Source organism: Eschscholzia californica, unplaced genomic scaffold, assembly GCF_041429995.1.
Source record: "Eschscholzia californica isolate CP2 unplaced genomic scaffold, dmEscCali1.0.p SCAF_6, whole genome shotgun sequence".
NCBI classification, from domain to species: domain Eukaryota; kingdom Viridiplantae; phylum Streptophyta; class Magnoliopsida; order Ranunculales; family Papaveraceae; genus Eschscholzia; species Eschscholzia californica.
In genome coordinates this window covers 21962267-21986727 of record NW_028238483.1, presented here as the reverse complement: position 1 = coordinate 21986727, position 24461 = coordinate 21962267, and the positions used below count along the sequence as shown (strand labels likewise).

Sequence of the window (24461 nt, the reverse complement as noted above, 5' to 3'; positions counted from 1 at the left end):
AGGCATGCAGTACACATGCGGGCTTTGGGTTGATTCTAGTCGGACCCTAGTGTTGCTGGGTCGGACTTCCGGCTCTCAGGTATGACTCCCACGCTAGTCATCGGGTCTCTGCCACGTGGACCTAACGTGTACATATCTCAAACCTCAATCAAAACCAATTGAAATTGAGATAATAATAATAATAATAATAATAATAATTTTCAATGGGTACAGAGAGAGAGAGAGAGAGAAGTTTTATCAATTTCATTTCATATGAACTACAAAGAGACTTAATTAATAACCCATTCCAATATAAACTAAAATCAATTAAGATTAAGACTTTATGATAAAAGAAAAGTTTAGAATCAGAAATCTAATTATCTTCTTCATTAATAAAACATAATGAACCAAACCATCAAAATCCTGGCCGATTTCAGATACATTAAATCGCATTACCCAAGACAAACCAGCGGCGGTATCTACAAAGTGAGAAGATATAGAAGAAGACCTGGTGGTAAATATAATCGAGATGAAGATCATGAGAAACTTTTCTTTCCAGGTTGATCTGCAAGTTTGAGAGTCTTGTCGATTAAATTTCTAGCCTTTCTACTACGGATCTCGACTCTAACGCTTGAACTTTTAACCATCTTTACATATGGTTTCTTTCTTGATTTCTTCAAAGATCTCACTTTCGATTTTATCGTTTCCACTATACTCTCCAATTGAATTGCCATCATTCTCTCTCTCTCTCTCTCTATAAAACTCACACACACACTCTCTCACTAGAAATCAACAAGGAAACTAGAAGTACTTTCTCTCTCTCTCTCTTTAGTGTTGGAGTAACAAATTTTAGACCCTTGTCAATTTTACTTGTTTTCTCTCACACCTTGCTTTCATTTCGGCTTCTATTTATCCACCCCTTCTACATAACTACCCTCCTTTTAATTATTAATTACGGATCCACCACATGGGGTTTTCTTACTTCGCCCCTTGCAACTAATTGGTATTCGAATTTACCCACTAAATTATTATTAATTGAGGCTACTCCATTAGGTTTACAATTATTTTTTTTCAAATAATATAAGATCATTTCTAGTCTACCTAGCGATGCAACAACCACAAATAGAAATTTAGTAACCTAATTCCAAGACATCGTAAGTTGTAAGTTGGTCAAAATTGAGATTGATTTTGTTACCATTACAAACAAAAGAAAACATCAACATCATCTAGGGATGGGAATTATGCCCATGGGTCCGAATCGTCTAGGGCACCCGAGCCCATCGAGGATCATGGACGCCCTTGTCCAACTCGGACACAACTCGTCCAGCCTGTCAAATTATGATTGACGAGCATAGGTTAAAATCTTTACCTGCACACGCCCCATGCGCGAACCCGTTTAGAGTCACTCACTGATACTCGACCAAATTACATCAACTTTGTGGGTGGATGAAACATAACAATCTATGTTGATAGGCCTAGTTGAGATGGTATACGATACGTTTGAGAGCAACCACACAAACCCAATGAATTCCTTCACAATGATGGCCCAAGAGAGTTCTTAGTGGGTTAGTGAAGTAGTGTTTGCTTTGAGGGGGCAAGGAGTGGGATAAGTTTATATTATCACCATCTCATAAGAATTCTTCATTAAATTCCGAAAAAAATGACACAAATGACTTCTAGTTTTGGTCTCACATTGCCTCCTTAAAATTGGGAAAAGTGTTTGGAAAATTTATAAATGAAGAAGTTAACCTTTATAAGTCATGGGCTTACTCACTATCCACCGGCCCACACCTGAATTACCAGAGCTTCTTAATGGGTTTGGGTGGGCAATGTGCAAGGTAAATTTTAAAATTGTCCGTCCGATTAACCTGCATACCTTAATAGCCATCGAAATTTGAAACTCGCCCCGCCCAGACCGATGCTTCAAGTATCCATTGACGTTTATACCCGCCCGATTCCCACCCCTAACATCACCCAGCCCACATACTTAGGATTCCTCCCCACAAACAGGAATCCTATTCTTTTACGAATGAGATTCTTGATGTTCTCTTTTATCATAACATCACAATTTATTCCATTCTAAATGTGTACCTAATAGTTTCGTTCTATTTCCAAGCGCCAAACACCAGCTTAGTGGGGTAGACAAATGTAGTAAATTCAAGGAGGTTATTTCAATAACTAACTTTTTCGGCGGTAAACTCCATTACCAAATAGTGTTGAGGGGTGTGAAGTAAAAAAATTTCTTCAATTATTTGTTAGGAAACTTGGAGTTCGTCATCCTGATATGGAGAATCCTACGGTTAACACGGAATACAACGGGTAGAAACAGTCAACGTTAGTCCGGAAAGATAGTTATCTACCGATTTATATTCCACCATTGATTTGGTTGGTAGGTTTTACCCACGTTAGGAGCGAGTTAGTAATTGAACTCAAAATTTATATCATATAGCCGTTTGCACGTGTTGTGAGTATGTTACACATGTCTCTCCGTCTTATATGTCGACACGTGGAACTACGATTTTTTCGATGCATGGACTTGACACTATGAATATTCAGACCGTTTTAACATATCAATCGGTTGATCCCACCCACCATAAATGCCAATGTTGTATTGTGGCCGTCCCATCTTTTAGATTGGATGAAAGTCTACAACTTTGTTCAATTGACGGTTACAAAGTCTCATCCCTTCTCCAATCCAAAACTATAAAAATAGAGATAAAAATCAAAATCAAATTGTCCAGTCTCAGTTGAGATTGGTTAGCTTAAATGAAATTATTAAGATCTTAAATACAGAAGACATTTTCGATACAACACTCAAAAATCTTAAAATTAATTTAGTATCATTTTTTAATTGGATAGTTTTATTTTTATTTTATTTTTTTGAAGAAACTGCAATATCATTAAACTTTACTTAAGTTACATATGAGATTGTTGCAGCTGGAAGAGTCTGAAGGAGTTGAAGGAGATGTCCTTCGACCAAGGTGACAATGCGAACAATTTATCGGATAGGATAATTGATGTGGAAGATCATCAAGTCCGATTGATTTAGGGATCGTAGAGTTGTAGCTAGAGACCAACTACGATCGTCGAATTACGAAGTAATTCGCGGCTAACTTCGATCGGATCCTACAACGGGTTACACATAAGAGTGACAAATTGATCTAGGATATGACTAGTGGGAGTGAGATATAATCATGGGAGTGTCCCATAAACATATCTCATAGGCCTAAAAAGGAATTAGGCAAAGATAGTACAAAAAGGCCAAAAACAGGGTTTTTGGGCCTAGACCGATTCGGGCACTTTTAGGCCTCGGATTGGGCTGATTTTTGGAGGGACGTTTCCTTATGTTATGAACATTAAATCTGCCAATTTTGGCTGGGTTTGGACGTCATCTCCTTAGGGAATTGAGAAAATACCAATAGTTGCTATTTTCGACTATTTCCCTAAATCTTATTCTAAAGGGTGTTTTGGGAAACCTAAAAGGAGGTGGATTCTTATTAGGGTTCTATATAAACACTCTTAGGGCAGAGAATAAGGTGTGGAATTTCTCTCTAAGCTTTCTTACTCTACCACATCAAGTAGAGAGGAGAAAGTGAGCTAATTCCCATTAACTATCTATCTAGTCAAGCAAGAAGAAGGTCTTCTTATTATCCAACCACCATTGGTGTGCTAGCTATACAACAAGGTGGGAGATCAAATTGATTGCTCGTGTCCTAAGTAGAGGAGCTACACTTGAAGCTCTTGGTCTTCTTCAATCAATTCAACTAGTTCGAGGGAAAAGCGATTAAGGTAATCCACTATCTCCATTAGATTAATTACTAGTTTTGCATGTGATCCTGGGAATACTAGTTTAGACATTAGATGTCTTATTTCCGCTATAAACACTTGTAGAAGGGTGTAAATCCTTACAGTGGCGTCAGAGCCTCTTGCAATTAACTAGTTTTTGCTAAAAATCGAACTAGTTCATATTAGATATGATTGATAGTTTGATAAATTAAGTTTATAAAAGTATTTTAAAAGTGTTTTAAAATTATTTAAACTCACAATTTGATATTATTGAATGGGATTCAATGAATTTCACATTGAGAATCAAATTGATGATTAAAAGTGTTTTAAAAGACTCAATTTGATTGAATTTCAAACTAATCTATGCTTGATTAAGTTGATAGTTATGCTTAAAATGTTTTAAAACATAAAATTTGATTAATTTTGAATTGGATTCAAAGATTTTTCAAATTGATTTCAAAATTGTTCTTTGAAAAGTTTCAAAAAACCTAGATTTTGATCCAAAATTGGTTTGATTAAGAGTTGTTTTTTAAGTTTTGGAAACTTTTGAAAAACAAAAATTTGGAATTTTAGAAGTGTTCTAAAAGGAGTAGTTTTGAGTTTAGGAAACTCCCAAAACAAATTTGGAAAAATTTAAAAGTTTCTAAAAGTTTTGAAAAATTTTAGAAGTGTTCTAAAAGGAATTTCAAAATTTTGAGGAAAATTTTAAAATTGGAAAATAGCAACTTAGAGTTGCATAATAAAAAAAAAAAAAAAATTTTTGGAAACTAGGGTTTTGAAAAACCCTAGTGTCCGGGCAGGAAGCTCCTGGATGCGTCCTCTGGACGCGTCCAGAGCAGCTGCTGAGACGCGTCTAGGACGCGACCAGCAGCTGCGGAGGGAGCTTCCTGGACGCGTCTAAGACGCGTCCAGAGCACTCGACCAGACGCGTCTTGGAGACGCGTCTGGGAGGTTCTGGGTGTCTCGGACTAGTCCGAGACACCTAGTGCTGGTCCGGTCCAGCACCAGACACGTCTAGGACGCGTCTGGTACATGGACTAGCGTCCTGGCTCCAGCCAGGACGAGACCAGGCCTTGATAGGCCTCGGCCAGGACATGCCGGCCCTATGGGCCGTGCTATGTCCGGACCTTGTCCGAGCCCTTTGTGGGCTTGGACCGGGACTTGTCTAGGACTTGTCCCGGGCTTTTTCGAGGCTTTTCGGACCACAAAAAGGGACCATCATTCGAGTGGGAGTTTTTGCCAAAATTTCTTCCGATTCCAACCAAATAATTCCAAAATCAATCCGGGCCATCCAAAAGCCCAAAACGGATTTCTCTTTAAATTGATTTATGAAATCATTAAGAATCGAACCAATATTTTTTCCGAAATTGACCCGGGCTTTCTCAAGCCCAAAACGGAGTTTTTCTTAAAGTTGATTTTAGAAATCATAAGAGATAAAACGAGAACGCATCATTAGTCGAATTCTTCGAATTTAGACTTAAGGTAGGTCATGTGACATGTGATGTCAACAAAAGTATCTCCCAAGATAATCATGCATATATAATTCTTAGCCTTGATATATTATATGATTGCATGTGATGTGAATGCGGGAAACTAGTATGGCCATAGATTTATTTCTTTATTCTTGTTTTAAGCACGGATGGGTGCATGCTTTGTAATTAATTTTAATTTCAAGTTTATACGATCTGCGAATCGTTAGAGTCTTGTAATTAGAGTTTAGGGTCAATAAGTCCATTGAAGAAAACTCAAGGATGAAATCCAAAGGCGAGTGGGAGAAATCAATGGAGGTTCAAAGATGGAGATCTAGACGAACCAAAAGGCGAAACAAGAAGAAAACCAAAGGAGATTAGATCTTCTAGGTTAGGGGCCATACTAGGATCCATGTCTGCTTGATTTACTTTCTCGCGCGCATTTACTTACTTATTTACGCTTTATGTCGTGGATGTTAGTTAGGCTAAATAGTTCACTATAACAAACGCCAGACTAGCGTAAAAGTCCCCAAAAGTAATCTTGAGTAATCGCCTATCCAGATTAAGACACTCGTTGCGCCCTTGTTCGAGGAAGGTGGGTCGGCCTTCGCAGAGTACCTCCTCTACCTTGGGACAATGCGGGTAGGTCTATAGAAGAGGCCTACACGTCTTAATGGTTCTACTCAACGAGATCAGCAAGAGAGTCATGGATACTCGAGGCAAAAGGATAGATTAGTCATTCATTAATGAAATCTATCAACCAAGAGTCATAAGGTATGATCAGTGAAGTAGTTCACTCACCCGGAACGACGGAGTCAAAGGGTAGGGCCTTCGTCCGCTTTACTCCGAAGAACTGGGGTCTTGGAATCACTTATTCAATCGGGGACGATTTTTATTGAATAATGTGGGAAAACTAAGTTTTTTCAAAAACGATAACGAGTTTTAAAACTTTGCCATTTCTTTTATGTAGTTCAAAGATGACAAAAGATATTTTCAACTTCCGCTCACTTCTCGACAAGGAGAAGCTAAATGAGCACAACTTCCTTGACTGGGAGAGGAACCTGAGAATAGTTCTCAGGATGGAAGGAAAGCAACATGTACTAGAAACTCCAATTCCTGTATTGGATGATAATTCGACTAAAGAAGAGATAGATGAAGAAAGGAGTGTGCGGAAAAAGGCAGAGCCTGTAACTTGCTTAATGCTAGCAACCATGGAACCGACTCTGCAAGAGCAGTTCATAGACATGGATGCTTACTCCATGATGCGACAACTTCGGGAAATGTTCCAGAAACAGTCGAGATTGGAGAGGTTTGAAACCTCCAAAGCAATTATGGACATGCGCCTTGAAAAGGGAAAACCAGTTGGGCCTCATGTTCGTCAAATGATCAGGCTCATGGGCAAGCTGGCTAAACTAGGTTTCCCTTATAGCCAACAGACGGCTACCGACACTATCCTTCACTCCCTCCATAGTGGTTTTAATCAGTTTAAGATGAACTACAACATGAATGGATGGGATAAAACGTTGGAGGAACTTCATTCTATGCTTCTAACAGCCGAAAAGGACGTCGCTATAGTGGAGACTAAGAAGGACGTTCTTATGGTACAAAAGGACAAAGGGTTCAATAAAGGTGGAAAACAGAAGAAGAAAACCGCGTCAAAAGGTAAAGGCAACGAGTTGCCAAACCTAAAGACAAAGGTCCTCCTCCTGACACCATATGTTTCTACTGTGATGGCAAGGGCCACTGGAAAAGAAACTGCCCTAAGTTCTTGGAGGACAAAAAGAATGGAACAGTGGCTTCCAATTCAGGTATAAACAGTTAACTTATCAAATACTGTAAAATTCCCAAACTTTGGTATGTGATACCTAAAATTGCCCTATCATTGTGAATGGACAGGTGCAACTGGGAACTGAGTATTTGGCTAAGGAAGACAAGATCCAAGAGGGAGCAGAAGCCTCGACTGCTAAGGATGCTGAAAGGGATCGAAGCCTGCTTTAGGCACTATTCTAGATTAATCGTTTTTCTAGTTTTTTAACATCATCTCTGTACTAAGTATTATGGAGAATCAATAAAGAACTTTATTTCTAGATTGAGATGTTAATAAGTGCTAAATTTAACAAACTATACCAAAAGATTCTAAAACTTGGTCAAAAACCTATGAGATAGGTTCATCCCAATCGGAAAGGGATGAGGACAACAAGTCCACTATAACCAAAACATGAATCAAACTGACAAGAAAGAAAGCCTTGAGTCGGAAACAGAGATTGATCTTCAAACGTACTTCTAACCTATCCATATTTGGAGTGTCCAAATGGATTAAGATGAAGAACACGAATCAAACTCTATCCTCCAAATCCATTAGTCTAGACACAGCTTCTCACAAAACTACCAAAATTCCGTCTAAAGCTAAATCTGTAAAAGCGTTACAAAACTAGCTAATATCTGACGCAATTTCTTTTGAAAGAAATTTGGGCTTCTTCCATAACCAATCAAGAGAACAAAGTGTTTGTTGCTCATGATAGTATTCTTCTAATAATTAGCACTAATTATTACAAGAATAAGTGGGAGGAAAGTACAAGTCGATTTAATTCGATCATGAGAAAAATCATGAAGAGTCATGAAGAACAATCATGAAATTTGTACAAGACGATTAAATTCGACCAAGAGCAACAAACTGCGGCTCCTCGGAAAAGGAAAGGTTAAAGATATGATCTTGTAAACCCACCGCACAAAAGCGAATGTCATTCGCAGGAGAACTCTCAAAGCGAGTGAAAGTGTCTCTAAAGGAATATCTCAAAGTAGTTGAGAAAATTCCAAATTGTTGTTCAAAAGCCCTGAAAGGTCAAAATAAAATCTTAAAGACTCAGAAAATAAAGGTTATTTCTGAAAAGATAAAAGACCTTCGCAGAAACGGAAACTGACTCTAGATTTTGACTAGAAGCCAAAATCATCGTGGAATCCATATCTCGTCAAGACATGAAGCTTGATAATTTTAGTCAACAGAAGACCTAAATTGGTTTTCCAAAGTAGAAAACTGAGAAGGATGGAAACATTCATGTTTCTCGAAACTAGACAAGAAGAATAAGATTCTTCCAATCAAGTTATGTCCAAAGGCATGCTTCAGAAATCTATCGACGGATTAAAAGCACGCAAGAGTTAGAATCTTCAAAAAGGCAATCAAAGAAGTTTGATTCCTGAGGAATGAAGAAAATCTTGAATCACGAGTTTCAAGAAGGTAAGTGGGAGAAACAAACCTTCGGGGTCCGTATGCTGAGTACATACAAAAGATTGAGTACGACATAAGATGTTGTGTAACAGTAAACACACTGACTCAATAAAAGGACCACACAGGCATCTGAAGATCTATAGGCATAGATCAAAAGGATGATAGGATTAGAGAGACTCAGTACGCTGAGATGCTTGAGATCCGAAACAGAAAATCTAAGACTCGGAAAGTCTAAAAGATTTCGACCCAAAAAGTCATGACAGAGGGCGTTGCAAAACTCGGAGTCTGAAAAGACACCGATGAGCTAGCACGCATGAGAGAGACATTTATGTTCGAAAACATAAAGTCAATCATGTTGGACATGATTAGCATCTAAACATCCGAATTCGGATTGGAAAACCGAAACACTACTTAGTACATCCTAGAAGGCTAAAGGATGAAGTAGTACAAAAGTTGAACATGTCATCGAAGCAAACTTCCAGACATGGAAGGAAAGTAGGCTAAAAGTGTTTTAAGCTGGGAACTGTTGCAAATACTACATAAAGAATTAAAAGCCTTAACTCTAGTAAAAGTTACTAGATATTATCAAGGTTGAAGTTAGCAATCTTCAAATTAATTGATAATAAGCAAAGTTTAAAACCGACTACCACGGTAGTCAAACTAAACTGTCACCTAAGACATAGTATGAGATTCATACACAGTCTAAGGCATGAGGTATAATTTTAAACCTCGACGAGTAAAACTGAGTGGGTAAAAGGAGTTTTACGGAAGAGGCTCAGATTTACAACTCTCGTTATCAGAAATAATAGAGTTATTTCACAAGTCGTCTAAATTTGGTTTAGTATTTATACGACAGTCCATTAATGATAAAACATTCCGAATAGGTTTGTCAGATACGTGATCTGATGAATGAAACCCTATTAAGTGAACTTGGAATATTTATTATCGAATCCCTGGTCCAGGTCATTGCATGGACAACAATGACTCACGAAGACTAGCACGGGAGTCGATGGGATAGCGCAGTTTCATGGGCTATAGGAATAGTATATTCTATTCGACTACGTGGGTGTGTAAAAGGTTTATACACTGGATGACCCTCAAATGAGAAGTACATCACTCGTGATGAACGTCAATACTTCTCATAAAGACAATTGGAGAGATTCCTCAAAACATGAGTGCTCCACTCATCTTATGTAAGGAATGCCCGACTTTGGTTCCGTTAAACGCCGCGCCGTAAAAGGAGGTTATAAAGGCGGATACTGGGAAGGACAGGATAGACATGAAGTTAAGTGGGAGTGCAAGAATGGATTGTGTCACCCTAATCACATTAGGTACAAAGTGTCTCAAGGCCACTTGATGAGTAGCAACTGAAAATGCGTGGCCGCGCTCAAACGGATTAAAAGTTAATCGTTTGTCTTTTACAGTTGTACTCGGATATCAAGAAAGTCTGAATGACGTGACGTATCAGATGGGATACTAAATTGACACGGGAATCGAGGCATTGCACTTGTTCTAAGTCCAAGTGGGAGTCTGAAGGAGTTGAAGGAGATGTCCTTCGACCAAGGTGACAATGCGAACAATTTATCGGATAGGATAATTGATGTGGAAGATCATCAAGTCCGATTGATTTAGGGATCGTAGAGTTGTAGCTAGAGACCAACTACGATCGTCGAATTACGAAGTAATTCGCGGCTAACTTCGATCGGATCCTACAACGGGTTACACATAAGAGTGACAAATTGATCTAGGATATGACTAGTGGGAGTGAGATATAATCATGGGAGTGTCCCATAAACATATCTCATAGGCCTAAAAAGGAATTAGGCAAAGATAGTACAAAAAGGCCAAAAACAGGGTTTTTGGGCCTAGACCGATTCGGGCACTTTTAGGCCTCGGATTGGGCTGATTTTTGGAGGGACGTTTCCTTATGTTATGAACATTAAATCTGCCAATTTTGGCTGGGTTTGGACGTCATCTCCTTAGGGAATTGAGAAAATACCAATAGTTGCTATTTTCGACTATTTCCCTAAATCTTATTCTAAAGGGTGTTTTGGGAAACCTAAAAGGAGGTGGATTCTTATTAGGGTTCTATATAAACACTCTTAGGGCAGAGAATAAGGTGTGGAATTTCTCTCTAAGCTTTCTTACTCTACCACATCAAGTAGAGAGGAGAAAGTGAGCTAATTCCCATTAACTATCTATCTAGTCAAGCAAGAAGAAGGTCTTCTTATTATCCAACCACCATTGGTGTGCTAGCTATACAACAAGGTGGGAGATCAAATTGATTGCTCGTGTCCCAAGTAGAGGAGCTACACTTGAAGCTCTTGGTCTTCTTCAATCAATTCAACTAGTTCGAGGGAAAAGCGATTAAGGTAATCCACTATCTCCATTAGATTAATTACTAGTTTTGCATGTGATCCTGGGAATACTAGTGTAGACATTAGATGTCTTATTTCCGCTATAAACACTAGTAGAAGGGTGTAAATCCTTACAGAGTCTTGCTTAAACAACCATGATCTAGACGTTTATGCGTTCTCGACCATTTAGCAAGTTTGTCCGCTTTTATATTAACGGATCGATTAACATACATAAACTTTACATTAACAAGAGAAGCAGGGCCGTGTGGTGGGGGGTGCGGGCCGTGCGCCCGCACAGGGCCTCCCACCACACGGGGCCCACTTGTGCTCTTTTAAGGGTATAGGAGGTTTATTAGAGACAGAAAATTCAGGAAGTTAACATCTAATTGTACCAGCTCGGTTGGTATGATGCTTGCTTGTATACGCGGAGGTCTTGAGTTCGAGAACAATTAGTTACAATTTGCATTTCTTTTAAATAACACTATACTTATGCTCTTTTTCTCTAAGGGCACAACACTTGGTGCTTTCTGTTTTTTTTTTGAGATCACAATGCTTGTGTGGTTGTTAGTTGATTATGCCATATTCAATTTTAATTTGATTTTAATATCTTTTTAGTTCGTAAGTTCTTGCACATCAAATAAGTATTAATGGTTGCAAACAAATCACGCTTCATCACTCTCTGGCGTGTATCTCCTTCCAAAAAATTTCTTTCTCTTGTTCATCGACCTCACATCTCTTTCAAGTTGTCGTAGGTCAAAATATAATGGACAATCGTACATTGAGAGGATGATAATTCAATCTTTCTTGTATCTTACCAGACAATAACATTTGATTATTTCAAAAAGAAGTTTTCATGAATAGTGTTATGTCCTTATTCTCATAGTTTAGTTTTCACGTCTTAAACTCCAAAATAATAGTTTATGAGAAAAAAAGACTCGTCAAAATAGACAAGTTTTACATGAATAGTGTTACGTCAATCATACATTAACATCATACATTAAGTTTGGATTCGTCAATGGTTCAATATTTTTTTTTTCAAAGTTAAATCATTTCAAAACAAAAATTTGAAGTAATAGAAAATTTTCAACTCTCGTGTTTTTCATATAAAGGGGTCTCGTTTCAAGTTTGGCACCGGGCCCCTAAATTGTCAGGCACGGCCCTGAAGAGAAGTAGTAAGACTCCTAATTTTATCCAAAACATGAACAGCTGTCCAGTGTAAGTGATATGTTCTTCGATCGTTTTGGTTCAACATGCTAATAACATTCTTGGAGTCTCCACAAAAAAGCACACTTCGTTTTCCTTTATCGATGGCCCATCGAACTGCCCACAAAAGTGCCATCGACTCTCCTTCATCTATTGATCGACATCGGATGGCCTTTGATTCTCCGGCAATGCTTTTACCTGTATTATCAAATACAACAAAGGCAATTCCAGCATCTTCAGTAGTCCGTTTAAAAGATGCATCAAACTTTATACTTATATCGAATAAATGATATTCCGAAGGGTGTGAATTCAAAGTTGAACTCTCTATAGGTTTCCTTTTTATCATTTGTGCTATCATCCATTTGGCTTGATATAGAACTCTTTCAATTGAGGGATTAATATTTTGAAAGACTTTTGAGCATCTTTCCTTCCAACAATACCATATGGCAATCATTAATTTCGACTTGAGAGATATATCAGTTGGTGGAACATCGCTTTTTATCCCTCCTAGTTGAGTAATCCAGTCTTTGAAAGAGCTTCCTTCCATTTTATCTGTAAGAAGGCCATTGCTTATCTCATATATGATCCCTCTAGTAAAAGGGCATCCTAATACGAAATGTCGCCATGTTTCGTTCGTTTCATTGCACAAAGGGCATAATATAGATGGCAAATTCATAAAAGGACTCAAAATATCATAAAACGGGACCATATTAAGACTTAGCTTCCACATAAAAATTTTGATTCTAGGGGTTACCTCAAGTTTCCATAAATCATTCCAATAATTTTTATCATTAAGTTCAACTGTTTGATAACAAGTAAGGTGTTTGTAAAGAGATGGAACCGAAAAAGTGCCATTTTGTGTAAGAGTCCATTTAAGTGAATCTTGAGTGTGTTGACCATTCAGAGGGATAGATAGGATTAAATCACAGGTATGCTCATCAAATAATTCATGCAACAATTCTACATTCCAATGATTTTGATCATATCTAAGTTGATTAACATAATAATAATTAGTATGCTCAGGAACTACATTCAAAGCTAATTTTCCAAGAATCCAATTATCACGCCAAATATGAATGCGACTCCCGTCTCCCACTTCCCACATAGACAAGTCCTTGACCAGAGAAATTCTCCTATGAATACCTTTCCAGAGCCAGGATGAGTTGGTCACTCTAGCTCTTTCAATGGTAGTTCTAGGGTAATATTTATACTTGACAAAATTACACCAAAGTGAGTCTGTATGTGTTTGAAGCCTCCAAACCATCTTTGAAATCAAAGCAGTATTAAAATGAGTCAAGTTTTTGAAGCCTAATCCTCCAAAGCTTTTTGGTTTCTCTAAGGTCGACCACGCCTTAAGATGAAGAGTTTTTTTGTTGTCCTTCTTGCCCCACCAGAAATCCCTTTCTAGGGATACAATGTCATTCTTAATCTTTTTAGGGATTTCGAATATCGACATCTGGTAAATCGGAGCAGCAGTAATAGTTGAATTAATTAATTCAGCTTTGACCGCCTGAGAAAGAAGCAGACTTTTCCATTTGCTGAGTTTATGACCTATGGCGTCCACTATGAAAGAGAAGGCCTTTATCTTAGATTTGGCCAAAAAAAGACTAGTGCCCAGGTATTTTTCCGTCTCAGTCATATGTTTGACTTTGAGAATATTTGAAATGATTTTACTATGTCTATGATGAGTATTAGCACTAAAAAAAACACTCGACTTTTGAAAATTAAGCATCTGACCTGAAGCATTTCCAAAATTTCTAAGCAAATGAAGTAAATTATGAGCTTCTGTAATGCCTACTTTCATGAATATAAAACAATCATCAGCAAACAACAAATGATGAATCACCGGAGACAAGCTATTAGTTTTAAATCCTGTAATATCACCATCAACATGGGCTTTATCTAAGAGTCTGCTAAGGGCCTCCATACAAATAATGAAGAGATACGGAGAAAGCGGGTCTCCTTGTCTAAGTCCCCTAGTCGGTTTAAAATAGGGTCCGGGAGTTCCATTCAATAACACAGACATACTGGATGTTGAAATGCATTGGTGTATTAATTTACAAAAGTTCTCAGAGAACCCCAAATTAGATAAAATCTCAAGAAGGAAAGTTTTACTTTTATTATGAAGAGTTATTTTGTGTAAGTATATAATGACTGATTCAAGATTAATGTTCAGCGGAGGCTAAAATAAAAAGAAGACAATTTTTTAAAGACTTCAAAGATAATTTGGAATCTTTTATACTATATTGCATTATTAGCTAGCTTAGAAACGAATATTTTTAATAGTTAGCTTTTACTTTTTTTCATTTTTGTTGAGAAATAGTTATTTTTACTTTTTTGACGACGATAGTTACTTCTACTTAATAGAACATACTTTTGCCCTGGATATGTATCTATTTAAACAATGAGTTTATTAAGTGAGACGTTTTTCATAGTTTTACATCAATGTTAAATCAAAGAATGCCCTTAACAAAAAAAACTCAAAGAATAAATTTTTCAAGTGAGAGATACAAGGATTGAGATATACAACTGTGAATTTGATGATAATACGAATCATTAGCTCAGTCCAACTCAATCAGTATATATTGCCAAATAGAGACATACCCTTTAAACCCAAAAATTTGAAAAAGTTTTCAACAAGATGATGAGAGCGATACTCAAATTTCTATCACACACTTCAACCTCTAGCGTTTTAGATAGTTTTAAATTTCAGATTTACTTAATTAGTTAATTTCCAAATGTTATATTTATCCTTTTGGTATAATATACTTAATTAGTTAATTTTCCAATGTTATATTTATCCTTTCCGGAAAAACCTTCGCCTAAAAAAGTTAAGAAAAAAGTCAACGGTTGGCAGTCCAAGTGGTTCCAAGGTGTTGACATAAACTCCAGAAATCCCTGGAGGTCTCAGGTTCGAATCCCAGAAAAGGTGGAATCTTTGGTATTTAATTTGGGATTATTAGGGTGTAAATAATGTAGTTGGGCTAGGCCATTATCTTGTTGGACTATAGGCCCGGTCTTGTTTCAGTTTGAGTGGGCAGTTATTGAGCGTATCACATCTTTGATGTATCAATGCCAGATGTAACGACATACGTTGATCGTAGTCGACTTCCAAAAAAAAAAAAAAAAAAAAAGAGTTAAGAAAAAAAAACTAAGAAATAAGAACAAAACTTAGAAAACAAGGGTTAGGGAGGCACTTAAAAGAAGACAAATGCTAAATGAAGCTGCATAATTGCTTCAAAAAGCTATTTGCGAGACACAACCATTTATTTTTTTTATTAAATTGCTAAACAACACTAAAAATTGATTAATTGGTTTTATCTAGCAAATAACTTTCATTGTTTGAGTGAAAGGTCCAATTTTTGGGGGGTAAAACCAAAATAAATCGAACCTTGCCAAAAAATGAGTTTCCAGTCCAAATGTCAGGACAGCTCATTGTTTCCTGATTTTTTTTTATCCCCCTCTTGCCCTTGGACAGGACATGCTGACGTTTCCTGACAAAAAAAAACTGGATGGTAAATAAAATAATTTCTCGTACAAAAAATAAATTCAAATTTTCAAATTTTTTTGAAAATTCAAACGAAATTTCAAATTCCCGTCCAGCAAACCATCTCTTCTTGGTAAATAATATAATTTTCCGTGCAAGAATTTTCAAACGAAATTTCAAATTTCCGCCCAACAAACCATCTCTTCCCGGTAAATAAAATAATTTCCCGTTCACAATAAAATTCAAATTTTTAAATTTTCTTGAAAATTTGAAACGAAATTTCAAATTCCCGGTACAAAAGTGTCTAGTAGAGAAGAAAATTTCCGGTAAATAAAATAATTTCCCGGTCACAAGAAAATTTCCGGTACAAAAGTGTCTAGTACAGAAGAAAATTTCCAGTAAATAAGAAAATTTCCCGATGCGTCAGACAATTTTTCAAAAAGATTTCGTTTCCTGAGAATTTTTCGGTGGCAATTCCGTAAATTTCTGAACAGTACAGATTCTGATGGACGGGTTTGTCAGATTCTTTTTCAGAAAAAAAAATCGTTTCACGAGAAAATTCCGATGGCATGAACAGTAAATACTTTGTTTTTCAAGTGTCATTTCGTCATTTTGTTTCCCAACCTGACTCTTTGGACCTGCTTTTCATTTTTTGGCTACCTAGTATGGGAAACCTATTTCCTCCCTCATTTTGGATGGTTCACCCAATCCCCCAATAAATTTTTGAATCATAAATTGCTAAATACAACTATATTTTAACTTCCCAAAATTGTTAATATACACAACCTTTTCTTTTATTAAATTACTAAACAAAAATAAAATTGGTTGTATTAGTATTATCTAGCAAATATGATATTGAGATTGCAAAAAAAAAATTACTACAATTTAGACCCGATAAACAAAAACTATTAAGATTATAGAAGATTCTTTTGATTTTATGTATAGGCCTTGGACTTAATAAACCAAACTTCTAATCTATAAATACCCGTTTGATTTAATTTAATGAAATATACACTATTAAGGTTTAAACCAAGCTTGACCAAGTCATAGTATATAGGATTATAAAAGATACTTTATGATTTTATGTATATCCCTTGGACTTGGTAAACCAAACTTCTAATCTATAACTACCCGTTTGAGTCTCAACGAAAAAAAAACTACCCGTTTGATTTAATGAAATATACACTATTAAGGTTTAAACCAAGCTTGACTAAGTCATAGTAGTTAGGATTGTAGAAGATATTATCTATCTGAACCCCAAGAATTTGAAGAACAATTTCAATTATATTTGGTTTTTTCTTGTAGTATTGGTTTAACAATTTAAGACAACATTCAATTAGTTTTATTTAGTTGTTTTGTCTAATAAATTTTGGCCAGCGCTTTGGGGAAAGCTAAATAGTTTCCGGGGTGTGAAATTTTAAAGGGAATATGTAGAATTTTAGAGATTTTCCGGGGAAATAAATTTTAAGGGGAAATAAAAAAAAACACTCCATCTCACCTCAATCTATCTCCACCTCACCTCACTCTCTCTCCACCTCACCTCATTGTCTTCTCCGATTTGGTCGCCGGCCGGAAAATTTTCCGGCCGGCGACCATTAAAAAAAAAAAATTTCACTCTCTCTCTCTCTTTAGAAACTCCGGCGAAGGGGTTTCCCTTCGCCGGAGTTTCTAGAGAGAGAGAGAGTGAATTTTTTTTTTTTTTTTTTTAATGGTCGCCGGCCGGAAAATTTTCCGGCCGGCGACCTAATCGGAGAAGATAGAGGTGAGGTGGAGAGAGAGTGAGGTGAGGTGGAGAAGTATTTTGCTTTCCCCCTATATAAAATTTTCCTATAAAATTGTCAAACAAAATTGACCAATTTTTTACCAAGTCTTCGCACCCCGGAAACTTTTTAGCTTTCCCCAAAGCGCTGGCCTAAATTTTTTAGAATTGTGTACAGAATGGAGCAGAAATTCGGTTATACTTGATTTCTGTGTTGGTGTTGGTTAGCAATTTAGGACACTATTTTAATTAATTTTGTTTAGTTATTTTTGTTCAATAGTTGTCTTTAGTAAAATTGAAGTTGCATATAGTAGCATCCTAAAAGAAATCATTGAAAAAAAGATTTGGATGTATTCTGAGGCACCCCAACCTGTGATGGTTTCAAAGGATAAATTTAACCCTTAGACTCTGGCCAACTAAGCAACATCACACACTATGATAACTTTTGGAATGTTACAAATATATATTTTCAAGGGACTGGTTCTGATATCTTCACATTTTGTGAAGGTGAGGGGACGCTATAGCCAACCCTCGTCCTACACAGATCTGCCACCGGAACAAACATAAATACTGGGTGATAAGTTTGGGGCGTGGATATATTCTTTTTTGAATATGGGTAGAAAAAGTGGTCCATTTGAACATCATTCGGATCACACACTTGATCAAATTACTGAGTGTAGGTTTGAGACTCAGCTTTACCTTTTGTCTTGTGAAGTAAGAGATTCTAGTCAATATTTCTCTTTACAACTAGTTTTTTTTTGTGTCCAACAAGTGATGCCTACTGAAAACATTGAGGGAAAAAAGGGAAATGTTAAAGTTACAAAAGATTTTGACAAAAAATAGTTCCTAACTGATGTGGCGGTTATGATTTGAAACTTTGACCAAATAGTCATAGTTACAATAATTAAAAACATTTTAGAGTACTGTCATTTTATTTGCCCTCTTAGAATATGATAAATAGTCATAGCTACAATAATTATTTGGTTAAGTGTTAACATCTCCAAGAAAATGAAAGTTAATTGTATCATTAGAAGCAACCTTCCCTAGATATAAATCGTATTAGTATATACTATCCTGCCTAAATACTTGAAAAGTCATTGCCCACATTTCATGACAATTCCTTTATTATAAAAGTTATCTGATTGACTGGAAGATATAATATTAATTAGTTGAATTAATATCAAAAACGACAGACTTATACGTAATCCTCAATTTAATTGGGATAAGAATACGGAGAGGAAGAAGAACGAAAAAATAATCCATGAAACACGAAAAATGAGCATGAAATGAAAGACTATGAAGGTAAACAATTCAAAATACTTGTGACCATATCTGATTCATTAACTCTTATTTTTAGATTACATTATCTTATTTTTTTCTTTTTCATAACAAAACTTGACACTATGTATTGATGGAACTTTTGATACATTAGAATATGTTCGAGTATTTGACATGAACATTTCAATTTATCATAGATATGACCATAAGATAAATGAAGAGTCATTAGGTTTGAGTGGTCAAAATATTACTAATAAATTACAGACCAACAACAACAATGGCTCTAGATGAGTAGATGGTCAACTGAAAAGGAGAACCGAAATCTTCAATTCAAAGAGGAATTAAAGACTTTGAATTATAACCAAAATGACGAAAATAATAATATAAATTAAATTTTTTTTGATGAAATAACATAAATTAAGTTAGAAGACAATATATAGAATAGGAGCCTCTCAAAGAAGAGCATGAGGTTGTTGAGTACTTGAGTGTATATATACCAAATATGTAAGTCCCTATGTTGTTTTTGAAGGATTTACTAACTATTACACCATAAAACATAAAAACACCAAAAGATTGAATGAGTAAATAAAGGCAGTGAAAACATAACAGAAATGATTAAAAACAATTTATGAAACAATCAAACAAATATTAAACATGTCATCAAGAACTACTTTTATTACTTTATCTAATAAAATAGTGATACGTATAATAAGTTACTTGAAACGTATCCAAAGGGTAAAACACAGTCTACTAGACTACATATCTCAATGTTTCATAAGATATGGGCTACAAGGTCATGTTCTTGTTCAAGCCTACCATTTAGAGTGACCATTAATCAATTTTAATATAATACAATTAATATAATATAATTTTGATTTTCTTTGAGACCTATATCTTATATATCGAAGGGAAATGCTATAATTACTTAAAATTTCTTACTTAGAGAATGACATGTTGACTCACCCGGATAAAGAACTGTCTAGATCGTATTTAAACTCTGAAAATATTTGTCTTTTAGTGAAAATGAGTCAGCGTGTCATCTTCTAATCAATCTTCTAAGTAGCATCTCCCTATATCGAAAGGGTAAAACATAAATATCTGAATATCTCAATGTCCCCTAAGGATGTGGGCTACAAGTTCATTTTCTTGTTCAAGCCTAGCCTATTAGCCTACCATTTAATGTGATCAGTCAATTTTTATATAATATTATTTTCTTTGAGACCTACACCCCTAATATATATATTGTGAAAACAAAGACTATCTTTTTTTTTTTTTTTTTTTTTGTTAAGAACAAAGACTATCTATTATGTCAAAGCAGAATCTATCATATTGGAGGGGAAAACAATAAAAAGAAAACCCTAAAATATATGTAGGCATGCAACAACATGCATGTAAGAGTTGAACATTGATTAATAGGTTAGAAATCAAACATGTCAAGCTAAGCACTTCTATACTTGTTTCAACAAAAAAAAAAAGAAAAGGTTATTTCCCTAATGGCCCCCTACTTTGTGACCAGTTTCCCGTCTGGTCCCCCACTTTACGAGAAATATCCATATGGTTCCCTTCCGTTATAACACCGTCACTCTCTCTCCTCCATCATGTTTTCTCTCTCTGTCAAGTCACGCCACATCATCTGTTACGCCACCTCATCACCTTCTCCGGCTAAATTTTTTTTTTCTCTCTTTCTCTCTCTCTCTCTAAAACTACTCCGACGCTCCCTTCGCCGGAGTGGTCTGTTCAGTGAAGAACATACCTTGGTCTGTTCAGTGAAGAACAAACCACTCCGGCGAAGGTCTCCCTTCGCCGGAGTAGTTTTAGAGAGAGAGAGAGAGAGAGGAAGAGAGAATTTTTTTTTTGTTTTTTTTGTTTTTTTAGTTTGAAGGTCGCCGGCCGGAAATTTGACCGGGCGGCGACCTCTGCCGGAGAAGGTGATGAGGTGGCATAACAGATGATGTGGCGTGACTTGGCAGAGAGAGAAAACATGATGGAGGAGAGAGAATGACGGTGTTATAACGGAAGGGGGCCATATGGATATTTCTTGTAAAGTGGGGGGCCAGGCGGGAAGCTGGTCACAAAGTAGGGGGTCATTAGGAAAATAACCAAAAAAAAAAAGCACTTCTACACTTTCAAACTTCAGTTTTCAGACCTTATATATTGTTGGGTATTTTAAGCTTGGGCTAATGTGACGAACCACTTACCTCAAGCTAACATCCATTACTCACGAAAGGGGTAAATATGGTCGAAAAGGGTAAACTTAGGATCCAACTACAATCAGGGCCGTTCTTAAACAATGGAAGCACTAATTTGGGCAATGATATGACACCAACAAAGTAATGGGCCCATCAACCAATTAAAGTTATGGAAATTTTAAATGCACTCACCATTTTTGTTATATAAACTCACATCTAAGTTAGTTTTTGTTGAAGTCAAAGGAGATGTAAGTGTGACAAGTAAAAAATGATAAAGTTATAAGTATATAACATTTCTCTTAGGCCATGTTTGGAGCGTGGGAATGAAATCTGATTTCCGGAAATCGCATTCCCATAACCGATTCCTAGGAAATCGGATTACTTTACTTTAATGTTTGGCTTGACCAGAAATAGAATTTCATTCCTGATAGATTCTTACCTTGGTGTTTGGTTCGTATAGGAATTTAAACTTTTATAAAAGTCCTATTTTATCTTTCTTACTTAAAATACATAACTTTAGGTCAATTTTGTAATATATATTTTAATAAATATTATTTATTGAAGTGTAGATATGAAATAGTAGCGTGATACACTAATTTAATTTGTATTTAAATATTTATTTAAAATAAATGAAGGTATCGTCTTAATTTTTTTTTTCTTTTTAAACGTTATGAAACCGATTTGAATGAACAAAAAACGAGAGAAGACGAAAAAAACTAGAGATAAGGAGAGAGAGAGTGTGTGTGTTTGTGTTGTTATGGTGGTGGCTGAAATCTTAGGTTTTAATTTTTTTTTAGTTAAATATTATGTGAAGGACGATTTTAACATTATTCATCTAATATTTTACTAAGGATAATTTCATCCATAAATATTACACTAAATCATTCACGGGAATGGAAATCGCAAACTCATCCCTGGATTTGCTATTATTCCATTTAGGGGGAATCTAATTTCTGGAGGAATAGGATTCCTCCGCATTTCCGCGAGCCAAACAGTAGCCAGGAATGTGATTCCCGGGAATCACATTCCGTTGCCACCTGATTTCCGCGCGCCAAACATGACCTTAAAGTAATCATTTGCCTTGTCCTACATGAGACCAACCATGTAGTTGGCCACCAACAATCCTTGCTTGGAGTTCTAAGATGTTTAGTCTTCTACTTTAGAGGTCAAAGGTTCGAGCCACGCTGACAAATCAAAAAAGAACAATCTAGTTGGTCAATGAACTAACCAATAGAGCTTTGGGCCTCTCAAATCTACGGGCCACATCAGTGGAAGAACCCAATGGGCAGTCATTGCGCCCTTGTGAAAAATGTTGTTATTGAGTGTATGTTTGATGCTTCAATATCACACTTTGAGAGCACCTTTGAGATTTTCAAGCCACTTGGACAATGCTTGTGATGTGAACAATGTTTCCATAACTTGTACTAGGTTTCTGCCGCGTCCTACAGACGCGACAGATCCCTCTTGGCTTCGCCGATAAATCCCATTTTATGTGAAGGAAGAACATATGAAAAATCACTAACAGGATTGGGAGCTCGATTTGTTGAGGGAGATGTCTTTTGTTGTTTTTTTGTTGATGATAGGCCTAAAATAGGTCTATTCCCGCAAGTATACGGGGTCAAGTTATAGTACTTCTAATAAGTCGAGTTTCGTTCCAAAGGACAAGCTATTTTATCTAAATCTCGAATTACACCCCCTTTCAAACTTTTGATTTGATTTGGAAACTACTATGAAAAAAGAAAGCAATACTAATAGACTAATGAGAATGAAATCAAGATGAGAAGAAGAATCTAGGGTTTTCGATTTCACCACATAAATGGACTACTTAAAACATACATTAATTAACAAATCCCTTTTCTCATGTATAACTCAAAATCTAACATAATAAACTATTTAGATTTCGGAATATATTCTTTAATAACACAATTCAAAATCAAGAATGTATGATTGACTACCATATAAAACTAATTTCCTACACTATCATTCAAGATCTAAAAGGCATATCTCATCTAATAAATCAATAAAAGCATGAAATATCAAATTATAATACATGAATGATAATAAGGTTATAGAATCAACATGAAATGACAATCAATAGGCATTGAAGCTCAAAATAAAGATTCATTGATTTATAACATATCTCAAAATAAGCCCAAATATGGGTTTCCTCTACACCCTAGATACAAAATTTAGCTACTCATGGAATCTAAAATAATATTCATTGAATTCATAAAATAAATGGAATTACAAAAGATTAATGGAAAGAAATCACCAAGAAGGTTCACAATCCATATTCCCATGTATCTCCATTTTGATGTCCAATTTAAGCTCCAAGTATCTCAAGAATATTGCTCAAAACTCCAAATAATAGCTTATTAGAAGATAAAAGAAGAGAAATTTAGAAGAGAGATAGAAGAAGAAGAGATTTTAGAGAAGAAGGTATGGAGAAATTAGAAGGTTAGAAGAAGAAATTAGAAGGAGAAAGTAAATCTAGAGAAAAGATGAAGGTGGTAGAGAAAAGAATGGTGGCTAGGGTTTTTAGTTGAGAAGAGGTACAGAGAAAAGGAGGCTAAGAGAGGCTAAGAGGGGAAAAGAAGGGTTAGGGTTTTACAACTACAAGAAGGAGGAAAGAGGGGCTAAGAAAAGAGAGGTTGGTTGGTCTTCTAAAAGTGTTTATATAGGATTAGGGTTGAGTTGGGGTTAAATGGCAAAAAGTGGGAGAGTAGGGGGTCATTTTGGGGTTTTAGGGTTAAAAAACACTAAATAAACCCTAAAATAAAGAAACAACCAGGCGGCTAGGGTTTTGGCACAAGTTTTCGGATGCTACCATGAAACGCGGGCAATACAAAGAGGTGCGGCAGCAGGCAGGAATCGTCGGATTAAACGAGCACGGATCTGGATGGTTAAGAGGAGGCCACGTGGTCTTGAGTACTCGACTAAGCTGCTACGGGTGCACGGAATAAGTATAAAACACGGGATGCACAGGAACCATCCGATCTAAGACACGCGGAAGGCTACGGTCCAGATTATAACGTTGCTTCCGGGTATATGGTATTAAGTTGCTTCGAATACACTGGATCAAGCTCATAAGGGCCACTTCGCTGCTGAGCGCTAACACGGGAACCGCATATACCAATCTCCGCCTATAGACACGTGTCCCTAAGCATACCGCGGGCCAGAAACTTGCCCGAACTTGTACCGAATGCTGACCAAATGTTGACCTGACTTTGACCTTGGTTTATTCCTTCGTCCGGACTCCGATTTGACTTCCGTTTTCTCCTACGGACTCGTCTCGACCTCTACTTTTCAACCACGCACTGACCTTGGCCAAATTTCCAGAATGACCTTGACTCCAAATGACCAAAATACCCTTTATGCATCTTTTTCTCATTTTTAACCGTTTTTCACACCTAACTCTGCAAAAGACACCTAAGCAAGAAAACCAACCATTTTATTACAATAAAGACTCGACACAGACTAACTCGGCTAATTTAAACGACTCTGATGGGACATTTTCATGACCCATCAGTTGACGGAGAGAAAAAACATGATGTAGAGAAAAAATTTGGAGGAGAAATGAGAGAATTTCAATTTTAAGTCAAATAGTTAGGCAGTTGAGAGAGAAATTAGGAAGATATGGGAGATTGGGTTAGTTATTTTGATCTCTCCCACGATTTTCTACTTGTAAAGTTGAGAAAATTGGTAGATTCTAAGAGCATCTCCAATGC

The 24461-nt window shown here is 36.3% G+C and overlaps 2 protein-coding genes across 2 annotated transcripts; both read right to left on the bottom strand.

Moving 5' to 3' along the window:
* Nucleotides 1–337: 337 nt before the first annotated feature.
* On the bottom strand, nt 338–850 carry LOC147532469 (uncharacterized). Its single transcript, XM_086647980.1, has one exon. It carries the CDS (start codon nt 714–716, stop codon nt 516–518), a length of 201 nt encoding a protein of 66 aa, XP_086504106.1. The 5' UTR covers nt 717–850; the 3' UTR covers nt 338–515.
* An 11114-nt stretch (nt 851–11964) lies between these two features.
* Nucleotides 11965–12567, bottom strand: LOC147532468 (uncharacterized). The gene has a single exon (XM_086649959.1). It carries the CDS (start codon nt 12565–12567, stop codon nt 11965–11967), a length of 603 nt encoding a protein of 200 aa, XP_086506085.1.
* Nucleotides 12568–24461: the final 11894 nt, after the last annotated feature.

Excerpts from the sequence above, each read along its gene's own strand:
- LOC147532469 (XM_086647980.1), bottom strand. The coding sequence starts at position 716 with ATGATGGCAATTCAATTGGAGAGTATAGTGGAAACGATAAAATCGAAA.
- LOC147532468 (XM_086649959.1), bottom strand. The coding sequence starts at position 12,567 with ATGGAAGGAAGCTCTTTCAAAGACTGGATTACTCAACTAGGAGGGATA.